The sequence below is a fragment of the Zootoca vivipara genome, chromosome 10, assembly GCF_963506605.1.
Source record: "Zootoca vivipara chromosome 10, rZooViv1.1, whole genome shotgun sequence".
Taxonomy (NCBI): Eukaryota; Metazoa; Chordata; class Lepidosauria; order Squamata; family Lacertidae; genus Zootoca; species Zootoca vivipara.
In genome coordinates this window covers 45,714,001-45,730,294 of record NC_083285.1, presented here as the reverse complement: position 1 = coordinate 45,730,294, position 16,294 = coordinate 45,714,001, and the positions used below count along the sequence as shown (strand labels likewise).

The window sequence follows — 16,294 nt, the reverse complement described above, 5'->3', positions numbered from 1 at the left end:
CAAGTAAGGGTAGCAAATGCATGTGCTGAAAGACTAAAAAATAAGAGAGAAGCAGAAAAGCAGGAGAAACTGCAGCTCTTTATGACCCCCAGGGATTCCTATTGCCTGATGTCCAAGCAACTCTCATCAACTGCAGCTCTGACTCATTCAGCGGCTGGAAACTCTGACAGGTGGGAGCAGAGGCACTGGCTCCTTTCCCAGATATTAACTTAGAAGGGTGCCTGCACATTTTGCTTCATAACTTTCTAGGAAGGCTAGAGAATTGCTTTTAAAAAATTGAAAGCTCCAAGTTATGGGGTCGCTGCTGGTAACACCACTGAAGGCCTTTAAAATAAATAAATAAAATGGCCTTACAAAGCTCACCAACATTGCATATAAAAGTTTTGTTCAAAATTAATTTACCTTGGGGGCAAATGTGGGCACATACCATATATTCCGGTGTATAAGACGACTGGGCGTATAAGACGACCCTCAACTTTTCCAGTTAAAATATAGATTTTGGGATATACTCGCCGTATAAGAAATACGACCCGGCGTATAAGACGACCCCCGACTTTTGAGAAGATTTTCCTGGGTTAAAAAGTAGTCTGATACGCAGGAATATATAGTATGTTTCCCAAACCTATACCTGCACTTGAAAAAGCAAGTAAATCTAGTATGATATACAGTATGCTATTCCTGATTAAGCTCCCTGCTGCAAAAGAAAGACAGGGAGCTCTGAAAAAATATAACTACCTTAATTCACATTTTCATGTAATACAGAGCCAATTTAAGATAGCTCGGTCTGCTGCACTCCACCCACATGGCACAAGACCTAGTGATAGATTACATATGGCTATCTATATCCCATCAGATCTCTCCTGTGGCTACTGAGAACTTGCTATCGTATTAGAAGCTCCCAATGAGATTAGTTAAAAGCTTTGAAACCTTGTTAATGAAATCCAAGCCTGAAATGAATCCACATAAGAGTCAAGTGAGACTAAATGCACCTCAAGGCCAGTCAAAAATTGGACCCATAGAAGACATGAAAAATATTTCTGTATAAAGTGGACCAATTGGAAAGTGACATTTGAAAGTGAAGTTACTTCTGCAGTATGTAAGGCTGATACAAATAAGATGTCCTTGTTTTTATTGTGTGGTGTCACTCTCAGCTCTTACGTTTTTAGCTCTTAAGAGAAGTTTTTAACTCCGCATATGACAAGGTGAATTTGAATATAGTTACTAGCTTCTTAAATCATGTTGTGTGTTGGACTCTGTTGTAGCATTTTTTATAATATTACATACATCGTTACCTTTTATCATGGTAATTACAGCTACCATTGTTTTCAGCTTCCATTGTACATTGTCAAGATAGCCAGGTTATGGGGTGATTAATAAAGAATAACAACAGGATATTAAAATAATATTAAAGGACCTGGGAGACTAGAACAAAAGTCCTTGCTCTCAATGTAGGGATTAGGCAAGCCTCTCTAGCAGAGAATTTCATAATCAGGAAGCCACCATCAAGAAGGCCCTCCTATTATTATTATTATTATTATTATTATTATTATTATCTTTACCACTTTATGTTCTTCAGGAAAAAAATCTCAAAAGTGGTTTTGAAACATCAAACACAACATTTCAAAATAAAACATTACATAACTATTAATGAGAAAAAGATTTTTTAAAAAAACCCACACCAGAGCCTCCATGTTCAGAGACCCCTGTTTTCCATATGATAAGAGAAATGAGAGGAGAGAATCTCTATTCCAGGGATTCCCAAACTGCGGCCCTCCAGATGTTTTGACCTACAACTCCCATGATCCCTAGCTAACAGGACCAGTGGTCGGGGAAGATGGGAACTGTAGCCCAAAACATCTGGAGGGCCGAAGTTTGGGGGGTGCCTGCTCTATTCCCTATCCCTGTGTCTGGCAACAGCTGAAAACAGAATACTGGAACAGATGGACTTTGGGTTTCATTCAGACCGACAATTCTTAAGCTCTTATATTCATCTGATACTCAAGAGTTCCTATTGTTCTCTTACATAGCATTTACTACATGCAGTTATATTTTACCATAAGATTATTCAGTTCATTTCTAAATAATTCTTAGGCTGTCGTAAGTGAACACCTTGTTAGTATTTCACGCCTCCGATGCTGCAGGTGAGATTGGTGTAAATCACATGCCTGTCTGGGAAGAGTGTGGGAACGGAAGACAGTCTTATCTCTTCCGCTGTTTTGTACTGTACTTTTGCTTTTACTTGTCCCTGTTCTTCTCTCAGAGCTGGAGAGAGGAGACGCCATGACTCCTTTGTCTGAACATAGTGTATAAATAAATACATAGATTAGCTCTATGATGTCTCACGCTTCTTGCTGTGTTGTGCTAGAAGATTAGTGTGCATATATCATTTGATATATGTCGTTGAAGCACACTGGAGAAGAAGGGAGATGCCTTTTCCAGAGCTGCGCATACAGGCACCCCAGAGCGTTTTCCAACACACCTGGCATGTAACTATAATAATTTTCAACTTTCTTACTTGGAGTCACCCTTCACACACATTATTCATCAAACTACAGTTTTAACTACGGTACAAGTCTGCAGTTCCGCTTCTTGGATCATATACATGGAACAAATTCAGAATCCCCATGATACTGGGAAACCAGACATTTGCTTGTGGTAGTAAGATTCTAGAGCAGACTTCAAAAGTTGATATACTGTTTAAAGGTCTTCTATACAGTAAAACAGTAGTTGTTGGGGGTTTTTAACCATACCTTTCCAAATCACAATTTGTCAATATGACTCCCAGAATTTGCCTGTTATAGCATGGGAAGATACAGCTCCACCCAATATACAACAGCAACATTAATCAGAGTGACAATAAGATGCACTGGTTGCAGACACACTATTTTCCAATAACTGACTGTATCTGAGAGAACCTTTGATCATGAAAATGTTCTTCTCCAAGCTGCAACCATTCTTTGAATGAATGAATGAATGAATGAATGAATGAATCTTTATTTGCGTCAGCCATCGGCCGTAGCAATAAAACAAAAATACAACATACAAAGAATAGAAATAAAAAGTCAATTATATAAAATACATTTTAGGGATTTGAATCAATAGTCAAATAGTGGATCTTATTCTAATTGCCCCAGCTAAAAACCTTGCAACCTGTGCTGTCACCTGCTCATCTTGATCTGCCAAGAGAAAGGACACTGTGTATATGTGCTGCCGAAGCAAGCACAAGAAAGGACACTGTGGCAGTGGTTTGGCGACCCGGAATGGACAATAAAAGATTATAATGGGTGTATAAGTTAACATCGTTAACACCCATACGTGTGTTGAAGTCTCCTCCAATGATAAGCAGTGCTGCAGGATAAGTGGATTTGAGGAATTCTATATAGCTCTCTAATTCTGTCCAAACAGCACTTATCATGGATTTATTTTTTTTGACAGGGTGGTATATACACATTAATCAGCATTAGGCAAGCTCTCCCTACTTTGACCATTCTTTCTGTTAATTACTATGACACTTGACTATGGATACACTCCTGCCACTAGAGTAATAATGCTAGTCACTAAGTAGTTGTGCTTTGTCCCTCACCAACAAACTACATGATTTAGTTAGTATTTTAATGTCACATTTGTTGGAGTTTGGTAAAGATACTGCAGCATTTTTTGCAGAAAGAAACCATCTGGTAAGCCTGTTGGTTGAAAGGATAAAGAATTTTAAAGGTTTATTCTTCAAGGCAAACCAAGCCATTCTAATGTAGGTTTTACATGGAGCTAACATGGAGCCAGGAAGTTAACACAAGCACATTTTATCTCATACTGACTAAAGAAGAAGCAGGAAGGAAGTAAAGCCTGAGTAAACAATCTATTTATCAACAGGTAGTTAAGGAGGAATCAGCAAGGAGTTAAATGATGTAGTTATTTAGCTGGGTAGATGATTTTTTTAAAGAAGAACAGGCTGCCTTTCTATCAACCCTCACTGGTTCAGGTAGTCTATTTCAAGTGTTGTGGCTTTACTCTCAACAACACTGACACTTCCTTCACCATTTTTAAAATCCTGTCCCCCATCTTTCACCATTCTTTTTTAATTTTTACCCTTTCCTACAGCCATGTGTTACATTTAGTCTCTATTTCTATTTCCCTTTCCCTTTACCATGCCATGATGCATGGTCCTAAAATATAAGCCTGAGGATTATGTGAACAGCATCTAAAATTATTAGGAGTAAGTACTTGCAGAAAGCTCCCAGTTCTCTTAATTAGCATAAATTTAAAAATATATTTTACATAGAAAAGCTAGTGTTATGGCAGCCATCAGTGAAAAGTGTGTATGAACTGCTTAACAAGTGGGATTTTACTTCTGTGTCACTGTTGGCATCTCCCAGATCAGGGGTGGCCAACTCCCAAGAGACTGTGATCTACTCACAGAGTTAAAAACTGGCAGTGACCTACCCCCTTTTGGGGGGTGCAGGGCAAAGATGTTGAGCTTTTGGGGGGGAGCCAAAGTTGTTCGGCTTCTTTGGGGGCAGCCAGTGATCTACCAGCGATCTACCACAGACATCCAGTGATCTACCGGTAGATCACAATCTACCTGTTGGACGTGCCTGTCCTAGATGACTCAGAACAATAATGCAATAACTTTAAAGCTGCAGGGAGTCTCAGTGGCTACCCACCTACTGCTTCCAAGCTCTTTCTTCCCTTGCAGCCCCATCCTGCAGACACGCAAGAAGACCATTTCCTGTCTTCATGCACTGGTTGTCTCAAGCTGTTGCCTTGGCAATGGCAGCAAATCACAATGACAGCACCATTCTTTCCTATCATTTTCATAGCAATTCATTGCTTATGACCCCCAACATGGTATTCTTCCAGGTGGCCCTATAGGACATTATTTGTTCATAGAAGGGCTATGAAGACTCAAGAGTGCCTCCTTCTGCTGCAGGGCAGAACTCATGTATGAACTCAGTGTCCTTTGTCTGAGAGTCAATCCGAAGTCCCATGCCTGGGATGGCCTCTAAGCCATTTGACACTTTTCAAGAGGTCTTATCTGATACGACAGGCAGTATCAAAATCTATGTAGGCCAATGGCTTACTCAGCGGGGGGGGGGGGTTTTCCAATCAATCACTGGAAAGTTGCTGCTGCACCTGAACATCATCAGAAAGTCCCTTGGGTTAATCAAAGGCAGACTTTCCACATTCTTGAGGTGTCAGGGGAATTTGTTGAATGCTGTGCTCTGGAAATGTGAGGAACTGAGAGCCTCCTGCGAATGCAGTGTGCCCCCCCCCCAAAAGGCATCAAATCTCACAATTCAATTCACAACTGAAAATCAATGCATAATTGTTTGCTGCTATCCAGGTTGGGCACCAGCATAATTCATGGACAGGTTCACCTGAAGTTCTTGCTGTTGCTGGACTAGAATACATACCGTGTTTCTCATATTTTAAGGCATCCCTAAAAAATAAGGCATGGCAGTATTTTCATGACCTGGAGAAATATAAGGCATACCCCGAAAATAAGACGTACCAGTACCAGGTTGTGGTGGGAGCAGGTCTGTGCAAAATATGGTACCGTAAGAAAAGGAAGATGCCTCCTCGGAACCGGATGCCGCTGCCACGTGGAGCTCCGTCCGAGTGGGAGCCAGCAAGAGCTGCAGCACGCACAGCAAGAGCTGCAGCAGGAGCCTCAGTGCGAAGCCCGGCTAAGGTAGAGCCTCAGCGAAGGCTCAGCAGGAGCCGCGGCGGGCAAAGAAGAAAGGATCGGGACCCTGCTAAGCAGCCGGCAGGAGCCTTAGTGCGCAGCGCGCGAAGCCCGGGAGCTGGCTGGAGGCGCAGCTCAAAGCGCGCGATCGGTAAGCCCCAGCAGCCAGCAGGAGCCTTAGCGGGCAGCGCGCGAAGCCCGGGAGCTGGCTGCAGCCGCAGCTCAAAGCGCGCGATCTGATAAGCCCCGGCAGCCAGCAGGAGCCTTAGCGGGCAGCGCGCGAAGCCCGGGAGCTGGCTGGAGCCGCAGCTCAAAGCGCGCGATCTGATAAGCCCCGGCAGTTTTTGCAATTTGATCTGCTCTACAATTCTCTTTAATTACTAACTCTAACACGGTTGTGTGTGTGGGTTTTTTTCCTTTCTAAACTGCCTTATGGATATTTCTGCTTAAGACATGCTAGACATACAATGAACTCTCTCTCACACACACATATTACACATTCTAGATCATTAGCAGCTAATGACTGCTGTCAAAATCTGGGTGTCCAACTGTTGCTTCTAGAATAGCTATAAATCAGAACACAATCACACCACACTCTCAGCCTAGCATACCAGGTGGGTTTTTTTTTGGGGGGGGGACAATGTAAGCAACATTTCTCCTTAAGATCAAAACTGTTGGTTTGTGATTCTGGTTTAAGAATGAACTTTCATGAAGACGTTTGCCAAATTTAATTGCTGTGGTGTTTTTAAAGATGCAAGAAACAGAGAACATAACCCAGTAATATTGCAGCTACGCTGCCTTTGGAACAGATTCTCCCCTTCTTGTTTTAACTTAGCTGCAAATCATAAATTGTTCTGCAACATCAGCAGTACAAGGGATTATCTCATAATCCATCTTGATGCTATTCTGCTTCTTTCTTTTTTTAAAAGCAACCTCTTAAAAAAACACCACACACATTCTCAAAAGCAAAGCTTCATTTTCTATAAGGCTGGCTATGCAAATGCTTTCAGATGAGTTTTGCTCTTTTGAGTAACTTCCTTAACAAATTGAGGTTATTTGCAAAGAGAGAGTGAGTAAGAGTACACAACAGTGGCAGGGTATTGAAATCTTCAGAATGGCACTGTGCCCCAGAGTGACGACTCTATGATGCTGCATGCATACAATGCCTACCGGTAGTTTGCTTTACCATACTTAATTAAAAAATAAGACATCCCTTGAAAATAAGACATGGTGTGTTTTTTTGAGAAAAAAATTAATATAAGACATGTCTTATAATATGAGAAACACGGTAGTAACTTGTCCTGAAGTTCAATCAGCCAAAGGCCAAATGATGATATTCCATAAACATTATGGGTTACCTTTTGACCAAAGAAAATGATCCATCATGTTAATCAAGGAAGAAACACCACAGCCCCAGCTAGAGGGAAGGAGCTTCATTTACCACCAGCATCCCATCTCTACACCAGGATCCTCTGCAGCTGCCCTAGGAGCTCCAGAAAGACTCCTTGTTGAGCAGCCGCTTACTTCATTCTCACTCATTCTTAGGCAGCTACTGGAGCCTCTTGTTCCGCTTCACCTTCTTCCAAGGCTACCTTATCTCACAACCAAGCAGAAATACATCCCCCTTGCCGTAGCACATAGTTACTTACTTCCACATTCATGGTCACAGTTTCCCATGTCATCATTATCCCAGCAACATTGTTGGTAGCTGTCTTCTCTCTTGTTCTCGTCAACAAAGAAGTACACGCTGCTATGGTGTACTTTCAGGAGCCCGGAAAGGACATGGGTTCAAAGACCTGATCCATGTGAAGGAAAAGCCAGCCATTCCCTTTTTCCTCCTATGGAGCTACTGTCCACCCCTTGGAATATTAAAATCACAAACCCTGACAAAACACTCTTTATATAGTGATAGCAAGCAACAGTGTTGAAGGGGAACAAAAGTAACTCTTACCTGACTGTCTCTTCCTGGATACCCATGATAACTGGCAGTCAGAGGCTCGTTCTGCAAGAAAGCAGAAATTATCCATTTTGATAAAATGAAGGAAAAGAGAGGCTATCTATTAAGAAAAAAGAAGAAAAGCCTATAATAATATAGAAAGAGAACAGATAAATAACGCTCTGCCTCTACAGCAGCATATGCACATGTCTTCATGACAATGTCAAGTGATGTCTGGCTTCCCAGCAGCTTCAAGAACAAAAGTTCATACTGCATTGTAGACAGTTGGGAATATTGCTGAACAATAAGTGACAAGAGACAGCAAAAACCTTCACCTTACTTAGGCAAGAAGGAGAAAAGTGGGCATTTAAAGGCTATCAGTTAAAATATGGTAAGTCAAATGAAGTCCAAGAGAAAATGCCCCCCACCATTAAAAAAAGGGGGTTCTACATGATTTCTAATCTCCTTGCTAGTTCTGTTGTAACACTAATTGAATCTCACACTCTATGGGGAAAGGGGGAAGTTGCTGGCAGCCGTGGTGTTTCCCCAGGAAGTCTCTGGTGCTGCCAATTTTACAGGTCAGCAACTTGCTGGTGTCTCTTGTTGAATAATTATTCTCTACAGGAATTGCTATTGTGGGAAACGAAAGGAAGTAGGGTGAGAAACTGTTACAAAGATGTGAGGGACGAGGGATACAGGGAAGTCCCTCCCATCTTAAGTTCCAGCCCATCCCCAAGCGCGGGAGAGAGTAAGGAGAGCTCTGCCTCCAGCGGAGAGTCAGGAAGTGGTGTCCGAGGCTCAGGCAAGGTTGTGGAGCCCAGGCCGCAGGTGGGACAGGAAGTAGGACGCACAGGGGGGAGGCCAATTCCCCCAACTCCCGAATTGCGACGCAAACGTAGGGGGAAGAGGTTGGGTCTGCCAAAGCTGTGGTGCTGGAAGAAAACGCGCCAATCGCCATTCGGGAGTTCAGACACCTCACCTTAAGGATGCATTTTTACTGCTCTGAACACTGTAAATAATCAGCACTTAATAAAAACCTTAAAAGACCATGCTGGAGTCGTTACTCTAGAGTAGCCATACCAGGCCCTCTGACAGCAACTCCCGAATCTTTTTTTTGGCTACTTTGGAGTGCAGCGATGAGCGCTCAAGAGGCTGAGCATTGGAGGCTGGAGGCCGAAGCAGCGAAGCAGGAGCTGCAGAACCTCACAGCGCACGCACAGCAGCAATTGCATGCCGCTCAGGAGGAAGCGCGAGGGGCGCAGGAGGAGCTGAACAAGCTGGTGGACCAGGTGAGGACAAAAGAGGAGACTGAGAAACAGCTAAGGGTGATGGTTTTGGACCTACAGAAGAAGTTGGAAGAGGAGAAAGCCGCTAGAGGTGGGGGGGTGCCCCAGCCGCAGCTAGTCCAAGTGAGAAGGGGACAGAGCCTAGTCACCAAGTTTAGCGGCGACCCTAGGGAGTACCTAGGATTCGAGACAGAAATAAATTATGCGCTGGAATTGCATGCAGCAGAATTCCCAGATGACGCGCACAGAGTCTCCTTTATCATAGAGCATTTGACGGGGGCCGCCCGAGAATGGGTAAGACCGCTCATCGCGCAAAAAAATCCTTGCATGAAGAACGCAAAATTATTTCTAGAAGCTTTAAAAATAATGTACGCTAGTGACAGTGAAATGGAGGCCACTAAAGAGGAGCTTAATAACTTAACACAAGGAAAATCGACAGTTAGGGACTACTGGGCGAGATTCACCATGCTGGTGCACAAACTGGGGTGGGATCTGCAAAGTGAGCCAGTGAAATCAGCCTTCTACATGGGTTTGCACGCAGACGTTAAGGATGAGCTGGCAAGAGGTCCCAAACCGCGAACTATGGATGAGTTAAGCAAAGCGGCGCTAGCGGTGGGGGTGAGACAGGAATCCAGATGGAATGACAAACAAGCGACGCGCGCAGCAAAACCTTGGTTCCCACGCTCCCAGGACAGACCACATCACCAAACCCCACCCCAGGGCCCGCCCCCACACCCGCCCAGGCCAAGCCCAGAGCCGGAACCGATGGAGATCGGAGGAGCGCGCGCGCGGGCTTTTCAAACCCCGGCGGCGCCAAGACGCAAGGAGGGAAGAGGCGGGAATTGCTTTCTCTGCAACTCCCCCAGGCATCGCGTCAGAGACTGCCCTCATCGCAGAGAGTGGCAAGGAAAGGCGGGAACGGTTGTACCTTCCCCAGCTGACGCAGCACCACAGCAGGGAAACGAGACAGCCTGGCTGCAGGAGACAAGGGGGAGCGGCCAGGCACAGTCAGCAGACAACAGCCCCCGCCCGCCCACCCGCACAGAGAGGAGCACAGCCAGCCCACCCCTCCCAGAGCAGGAGTGGTTCTAGAAGTCACGCTCACGCTCCCAAATGGCTATCCCCTGACAGTCCTCGCCTTAATTGACAGTGGGGCCTCAGCCAACTTCTTCTCGAGAAACTTTGCGGAAGAGCACCAGATCCAACTTCTGCAGCTGGATTTTCCCCTGCACGTGGCCACCATTGACGGCAGAGAGCTGCTGGGAGGGGCCATCACGCATCAAACCCCCCCCATGAGAATGACGGTGGGAAGGCACTCAGAGACACTGGCTTTCAACGTCACAACCATCTCAGACCCCCCCATCGTCTTGGGCATGAGCTGGCTGACGCGCCACGACCCCTCCATAAGTTGGCACCAGAGATGCATCACTTTTGGATCGGACTTTTGTCTGGAACATTGCATGCAGCACCAACCAGGGGAGGGGCCTCCGATAGCCACGGTGGCCACCATGCACGTCAAGGGGGGTGAGGCAATACCCAAGCCGTACTGGGACCTGCAGGAGGTCTTCAGCGAAGCGGAGTCCGACCACCTACCCCCACACAGGCCTTTTGACTGCCAGATCAACCTGGTGCCAGGGGCAACTATACCCCCAGCCAAGCTGTACGCCATGTCAGACCAGGAACTGGAGGATCTGCGCGCTTTCATCGACAAGAACCTCAAGCGGGGGTTCATCAGGGAAAGCAAGGCAGCAGGGGGCAGCCCGGTCTTCTGGGTGGACAAGAAAGACACGCAACAGCGCCGTCTGGTGGTGGATTTTAGACGGCTGAATTCGGTGACAGAGCCAATGGCTTTCCCCATGCCCAGAGTGGATGATCTCCTGACAGCGGCACGCAGGGGCAAGATCTTCACCAAGCTCGACCTAAGAGGGGCGTACAACTTGATTAGGATCCGGGAGGGTGATGAATGGAAAACCACGATGTTCACGCCTCTGGGCTCTTTTGAATATCTGGTGATGCCCTTCGGGTTGCAAGGGGGCTCAGCATGCTTCCAGGCCTTCATGCACCACGTCCTGGGGTCCCTCCTCTTCAAGAACTGCTTGGTCTTTCTGGATGACATCCTTATCTACTCCAATGACCCAGTGCAGCATGTGAAGGATGTCAGGGAGGTGTTGCAGCGCCTGAAGGACAACCACCTGTATGTGAAGCTGGAGAAGTGCAAGTTTCACACCAAAGAAGTGGACTTCCTAGGCTACAAGCTGTCAGACAAGGGGCTGGCGATGGACAAGGACAAGGTGCAGGCCATCCTGGACTGGCACAGCCCCAGGACGCGCAAAGATGCCCAACGCCTACTAGGCTTCGCGAACTTCTACAGGAAGTTCATCAAGAACTTCTCTCGCGTCACGGCTCCTATCACCGACTGCCTGAGAGGCAAGCAGAAGTTCCGGTGGACGCCAGAGGCGCAAGCAGCGTTCGAAAGCCTCAAGAGGGTATTCGCTTCAGACCAGCACCTGTTCCACGTGGTGCAGGATGCGCCCCTACGCCTGGAGACAGATGCTTCGGACAAGGCTCTGGGAGCGATTCTGTTGCAACTGGACGCCAACAGAGAGTGGAGACCCTGTGCCTTCTTCTCCAGGAAGCTGACCCAGCCGGAACGCAACTACACAGTGTTTGACAGGGAACTTCTCGCGATCCACGCTGCGTTCCAGCACTGGCGACACTTCCTGGTGGGCGCCAAGCACCCCATCCAGGTGTGCACAGACCACAAGAACCTGGAGTTCTGGAGAACTGCCAGGGTGCTCAACCAGCGGCAGATACGGTGGGCAGAGTTCTTCTCGAACTTCAACTTCTCCATCCACTACATCCCGGGAGAGCAGAATGTCAGGGCGGATGCCCTCTCCCGCAAGCCAGAGTACATGGAGGAGGAGTTGCCACCGGCACCCAGGCATATTTTCCCCCCATCAGCATGGTCCTGCGGAGCAACAGTGGTGAGCGAGGCAGAACTCACAGCACTGACAGCAGCTGATGAATTTGCCACCCGCATCTTCAGAGAACTGAGAGGGGGGGGGAGCAGGCCAAAGACTTTGAGGAAAGGAGGGGTTTGCTTTTTTACAAGGGAGCCCTGTACCTGCCAACCAAACAGCTGAGAGGTAAGGCCCTCAAGCAGATGCACGACAACCCAACGGCGGGTCATTTTGGAAGGGACAAAACCACTCACCTAGTCATGAGACACTTCTGGTGGCCAGGGGTGCGGGAGGATGTTAGGGATTATGTAAGGGGATGTGACACCTGCCAGCGAGCAAAGGTGGTCAGAGCGCCACCAGCTGGTTTGCTGGAGCCCTTAGCCACACCACACAGGCCGTGGGAAGTAGTGTCCATGGACTTCATCACAGACCTGCCGTCGTCCAGGGGCAAGACCGCAGTGTTGGTGGTGGTGGACCTCATGTCCAAAATGTGCCATTTTATACCGTGTGCCAGGGCGGTCTCGGCAGAAGAGACGGCCAAACTGTTTGTTGACCACGTATTCAGACTGCATGGATTGCCTTTAAGGGTTATTTCGGATCGTGGCCGCCAATTTGTTTCCAGGTTCTGGCGGCGGCTCATGAACCTCCTGCAGGTGGAGGTCAGCTTGTCGATGGCTAGGCACCCGCAAACCAATGGACAGGCGGAGCGGGTCAACGCCATTCTGCAGCAGTACCTGAGATGTTACGTCAGCCAGAGGCAAACGGACTGGGTGGATCGCCTGCCACTGGCAGAATTTGCCTACAACAATGCGGTGCACGTCTCCACAGGGGTGTCGCCCTTTAAGGCCAACTACGGGCGCGACCTCAGATCTTTCCCGGAGAGGGAGGGGGAGGAGGAGGAAGAGGGCCCACAGGCAGAGGATTGGGCAGAGGACCTGGAGACGGTGCACCAGCAGCTCAGAGAACACTTGGAGAGGGCCAAGGAAGCGTACAAGAAGGGGGCAGATCGCCACAGGCGACCGGGAGAGGTCATCAGGGTGGGGGACAAGGTTTGGTTATCCTCGGAAGGTCTTCCCACCAGGGGGCGATGCAAGAAGTTAGCACCCAGGAGGCTGGGCCCCTTCACGGTCACGCAACAGGTCAACCCGGTAGCCTTCAGGCTAGCACTGCCGGAGGACATGAGAGTGCACCCAGTGTTTCATAGATCGCTGCTGTCGCCGTACAGGGAAAGTACCAGGTTCAGGGACAGCGATCAGCCTCCAGAGGGAGGGGGGGAGACGGGAGACGCCCGACAGCTCAATGAGGCAACTGAGATTTTAGACTCAAGGAGAGGGGTGAGAGGACTGGAGTACCTGATAGCATGGGAGGACACTCCGCCGTCCCACAATGAGTGGATACCGGCCACAGAAGTACCTGAGGAATTTTTAGTGGAAGAGTTCCACGCCCTGTTCCCCCACAGGCCCAAGCCCTGGCACATGGAAAGGGAGGGAGAGGGGGAGGGGCAGGAGGAAGGGATAGCAGGCAGCAGCTCTCCATGGAGATGGGAAGCGGAATTTGAGGACACGGAAGAAGAGGTGTGGGTTTCACCGAGGTCAACGACGTCAGAGGCAGGAGAGGACTGGCAGAACATTTTTACTCCCACCAGCTCTGACGCCACTGACTTCTTGGGATTCCCGTCTTCTCAGGGGGAAGGAGAAAGATCGCAGGATTGGGGGGAAATTTTTACACCCACAGGCTCGGATGCCACAGACTTCTTGGGGTTTCACTCGTCCCCAGCAAGCGGAGAGCCACTAGGAAGGGGGGGAGAGGAGCCTGGGAGGGGGATGGATGTGAGGGACGAGGGATACAGGGAAGTCCCTCCCATCTTAAGTTCCAGCCCATCCCCAAGCGCGGGAGAGAGTAAGGAGAGCTCTGCCTCCAGCGGAGAGTCAGGAAGTGGTGTCCGAGGCTCAGGCAAGGTTGTGGAGCCCAGGCCGCAGGTGGGACAGGAAGTAGGACGCACAGGGGGGAGGCCAATTCCCCCAACTCCCGAATTGCGACGCAAACGTAGGGGGAAGAGGTTGGGTCTGCCAAAGCTGTGGTGCTGGAAGAAAACGCGCCAATCGCCATTCGGGAGTTCAGACACCTCACCTTAAGGATGCATTTTTACTGCTCTGAACACTGTAAATAATCAGCACTTAATAAAAACCTTAAAAGACCATGCTGGAGTCGTTACTCTAGAGTAGCCATACCAGGCCCTCTGACAAAAGAGTTAAAGTCCTAGGAGGACAGCAGAGCAATCCTTTCATACCTAGTACAGAGAAAATCCCTGTTAGTCAGTAGGGGATCCCAAAAGGAAAAAGGAAGCAGATGTGCAGCCCAAAGCAAAACCCACTTTATTGCATACACTCAAGCAACGTTAACCATTTGCACATGTAATTCTCCTTGCTCTTCAGGGGCAAAGAAACACACCACACACAGCGAACAGCAGAAACAGGTTGCCTTCCAACAACAATCACACAGCCCAGCAAGACAATGCCACAGTTAACTTCAATTTCCTCCTGGCTCACTTCTGCCAAAGCTGAATTGTATTTCAACCGCTGCATACAAGCAGCCATTTACAGAGGAATTCAGTTAGAATGAAATCAGACTGCCATGGGATATTTCATTGTTTTGTTTACTGCTAAAGGGCATTTCTATTTATTTGATCTCTTCTATATAAGAGGGGAAAGAGGAGGAGAAACAAGGGCACAGAGATTTAAAGTTTGCTACATGCGATATTTTACACTGACTGCACTAATCATTCTCACATGCTTTTTCAGCATTTGCTAAAATCTTACTTTTAATATACAACATTATTAAAATATATAAAATGTAATGAAAGATACAGCATAAACCTATGCTCATAAATTCACTATGCATAGTGAAAATCTTCAAACTGTTCTACATCAAGTTCTGTTTCATATAATTAAAAGGCGACCAGTCTACCACGCTGGTCTCTGCTTTATTTTCCTTTTCTTAATCAATCCATTTCAGTTACTTTTTATATTGTAGCAACATACTGTCCTTCATTATATACCTATTCAGCTGGAGATGCGAACATGCCATTTAGCTGCAATCACCATTTTGGCTGCAGTTATCAAGATTCCAACTAAATCCAGAGTGGCCTTTGGGACAGAAGTTTCCCACCCCTGCTCTATGCAGACAGGGATAACCTAGTTTTAGGAGTCTGATGACTTCCTGGTAAGATTGCTGCCTTTGAAGAAGATGGTTCAGAAAGTGCAGACAATGCAGAATGCAACAGCCAGATTGATAATGACAATAAGATTCATTCTATCAGATCAAAATGACCTGAGAACAACAAAAGTTGCCAGATTCATCGAGGGTGCAATGAGACTAAGGGCTACCTTTTAAACGATAATCATAGTCATATGACTGATCCTTTTATCCATGTTGTTTTTAATTGTATATTGCGTGTATTCTGTTGCTATGGCTGTCGGCTATGCAAATAAAGTTTATTGATTGATTGATTGATTATGACAATAGGACAATCTGACTACATGGTTTCTAGGCCCAATTCTAAGTGCTAGATTTAAACCAATGAGCTTAACATTCCTCAGGACCCCAATACCTGACAGAAAAGCTTGTCATGAACCTATAAATACCCTGCAATCAGCATCTGGGCCCTCCTCTGAGTACTTCTTCCAAAAGAGTTTCAGAGCATAGTGACGAGACAGAAACAGTAGGCCCCATTTATGGAATGCTCTTCCCAGTGAGGTTTGCACAGCTATGTTTTTGGTTATGGGGTAAGACCTTCCTCTGCTCCCAGATTTTTTGATGGCACGTGTGCTGACTAGTTATCCATTCTATTGGCATTTTGTTAATTGGTTCTGTTGCCAGTGATTACTCAGCTATATTTATGGGGCAGGATGGTTTCAGTATTATTATGGGGAATTGTTGTTTTGTTTTTAATGTTTTTTAAATCAACTTGACTCAGGTTTTTTAGATGCCCTTTTCAAAACAAAACAAACAAGAAGATTGCATCTTAATGATTACATTCATTTTATCGTCCACCCAATCCCCAGCGGCCCAGTTTACAGAATTCATTAGCAGTTTTATATTATTTGTGGGCCGGCCATGTACACACAGAATTAAATAGTGCGACACGCTCCATCATTACTCTACAATAGTGAAACCCCTTTAAATAGGGTAGTATAGCAAATATCAAGAATATCCTGAAATACTTTAAAGCATAGGTTTCTGCTGGGTGGGTTTTTGGTGAGAAGGATAAATAGTGTCCTGAATAGTATTAGCATATAACATATTTATCCCTTGCCTGATATTTCTTACCTCGCCCAACCACTGACATTCATCAGCAGGCATAGGCAAACTCGGCCCTCCAGATGTTTTGGGACTACTTCCCATCACCCCTGAGCACTGGTCCTGCTAG

The 16,294-nt window shown here is 46.8% G+C and overlaps 1 protein-coding gene across 18 annotated transcripts in view; it reads right to left on the bottom strand.

Annotated features, from left to right (window-relative positions):
• The window catches only part of RBFOX2 (RNA binding fox-1 homolog 2), a 184,047-nt gene that overhangs the window by 135,439 nt on the left and 32,314 nt on the right, over window positions 1-16,294 (bottom strand). For all 18 annotated transcript variants that reach the window (XR_009558279.1, XR_009558280.1, XR_004693337.2 and 15 more), the window contains exon 2: window positions 7,635-7,685. Coding sequence is in view for 15 of the 18 variants with exons in the window: in XM_060279870.1 (XP_060135853.1) it covers window positions 7,635-7,685 (51 nt within the window). In the remaining 3 variants the exon portion in view is untranslated. The remainder of the gene's footprint in view (window positions 1-7,634; window positions 7,686-16,294) is intronic.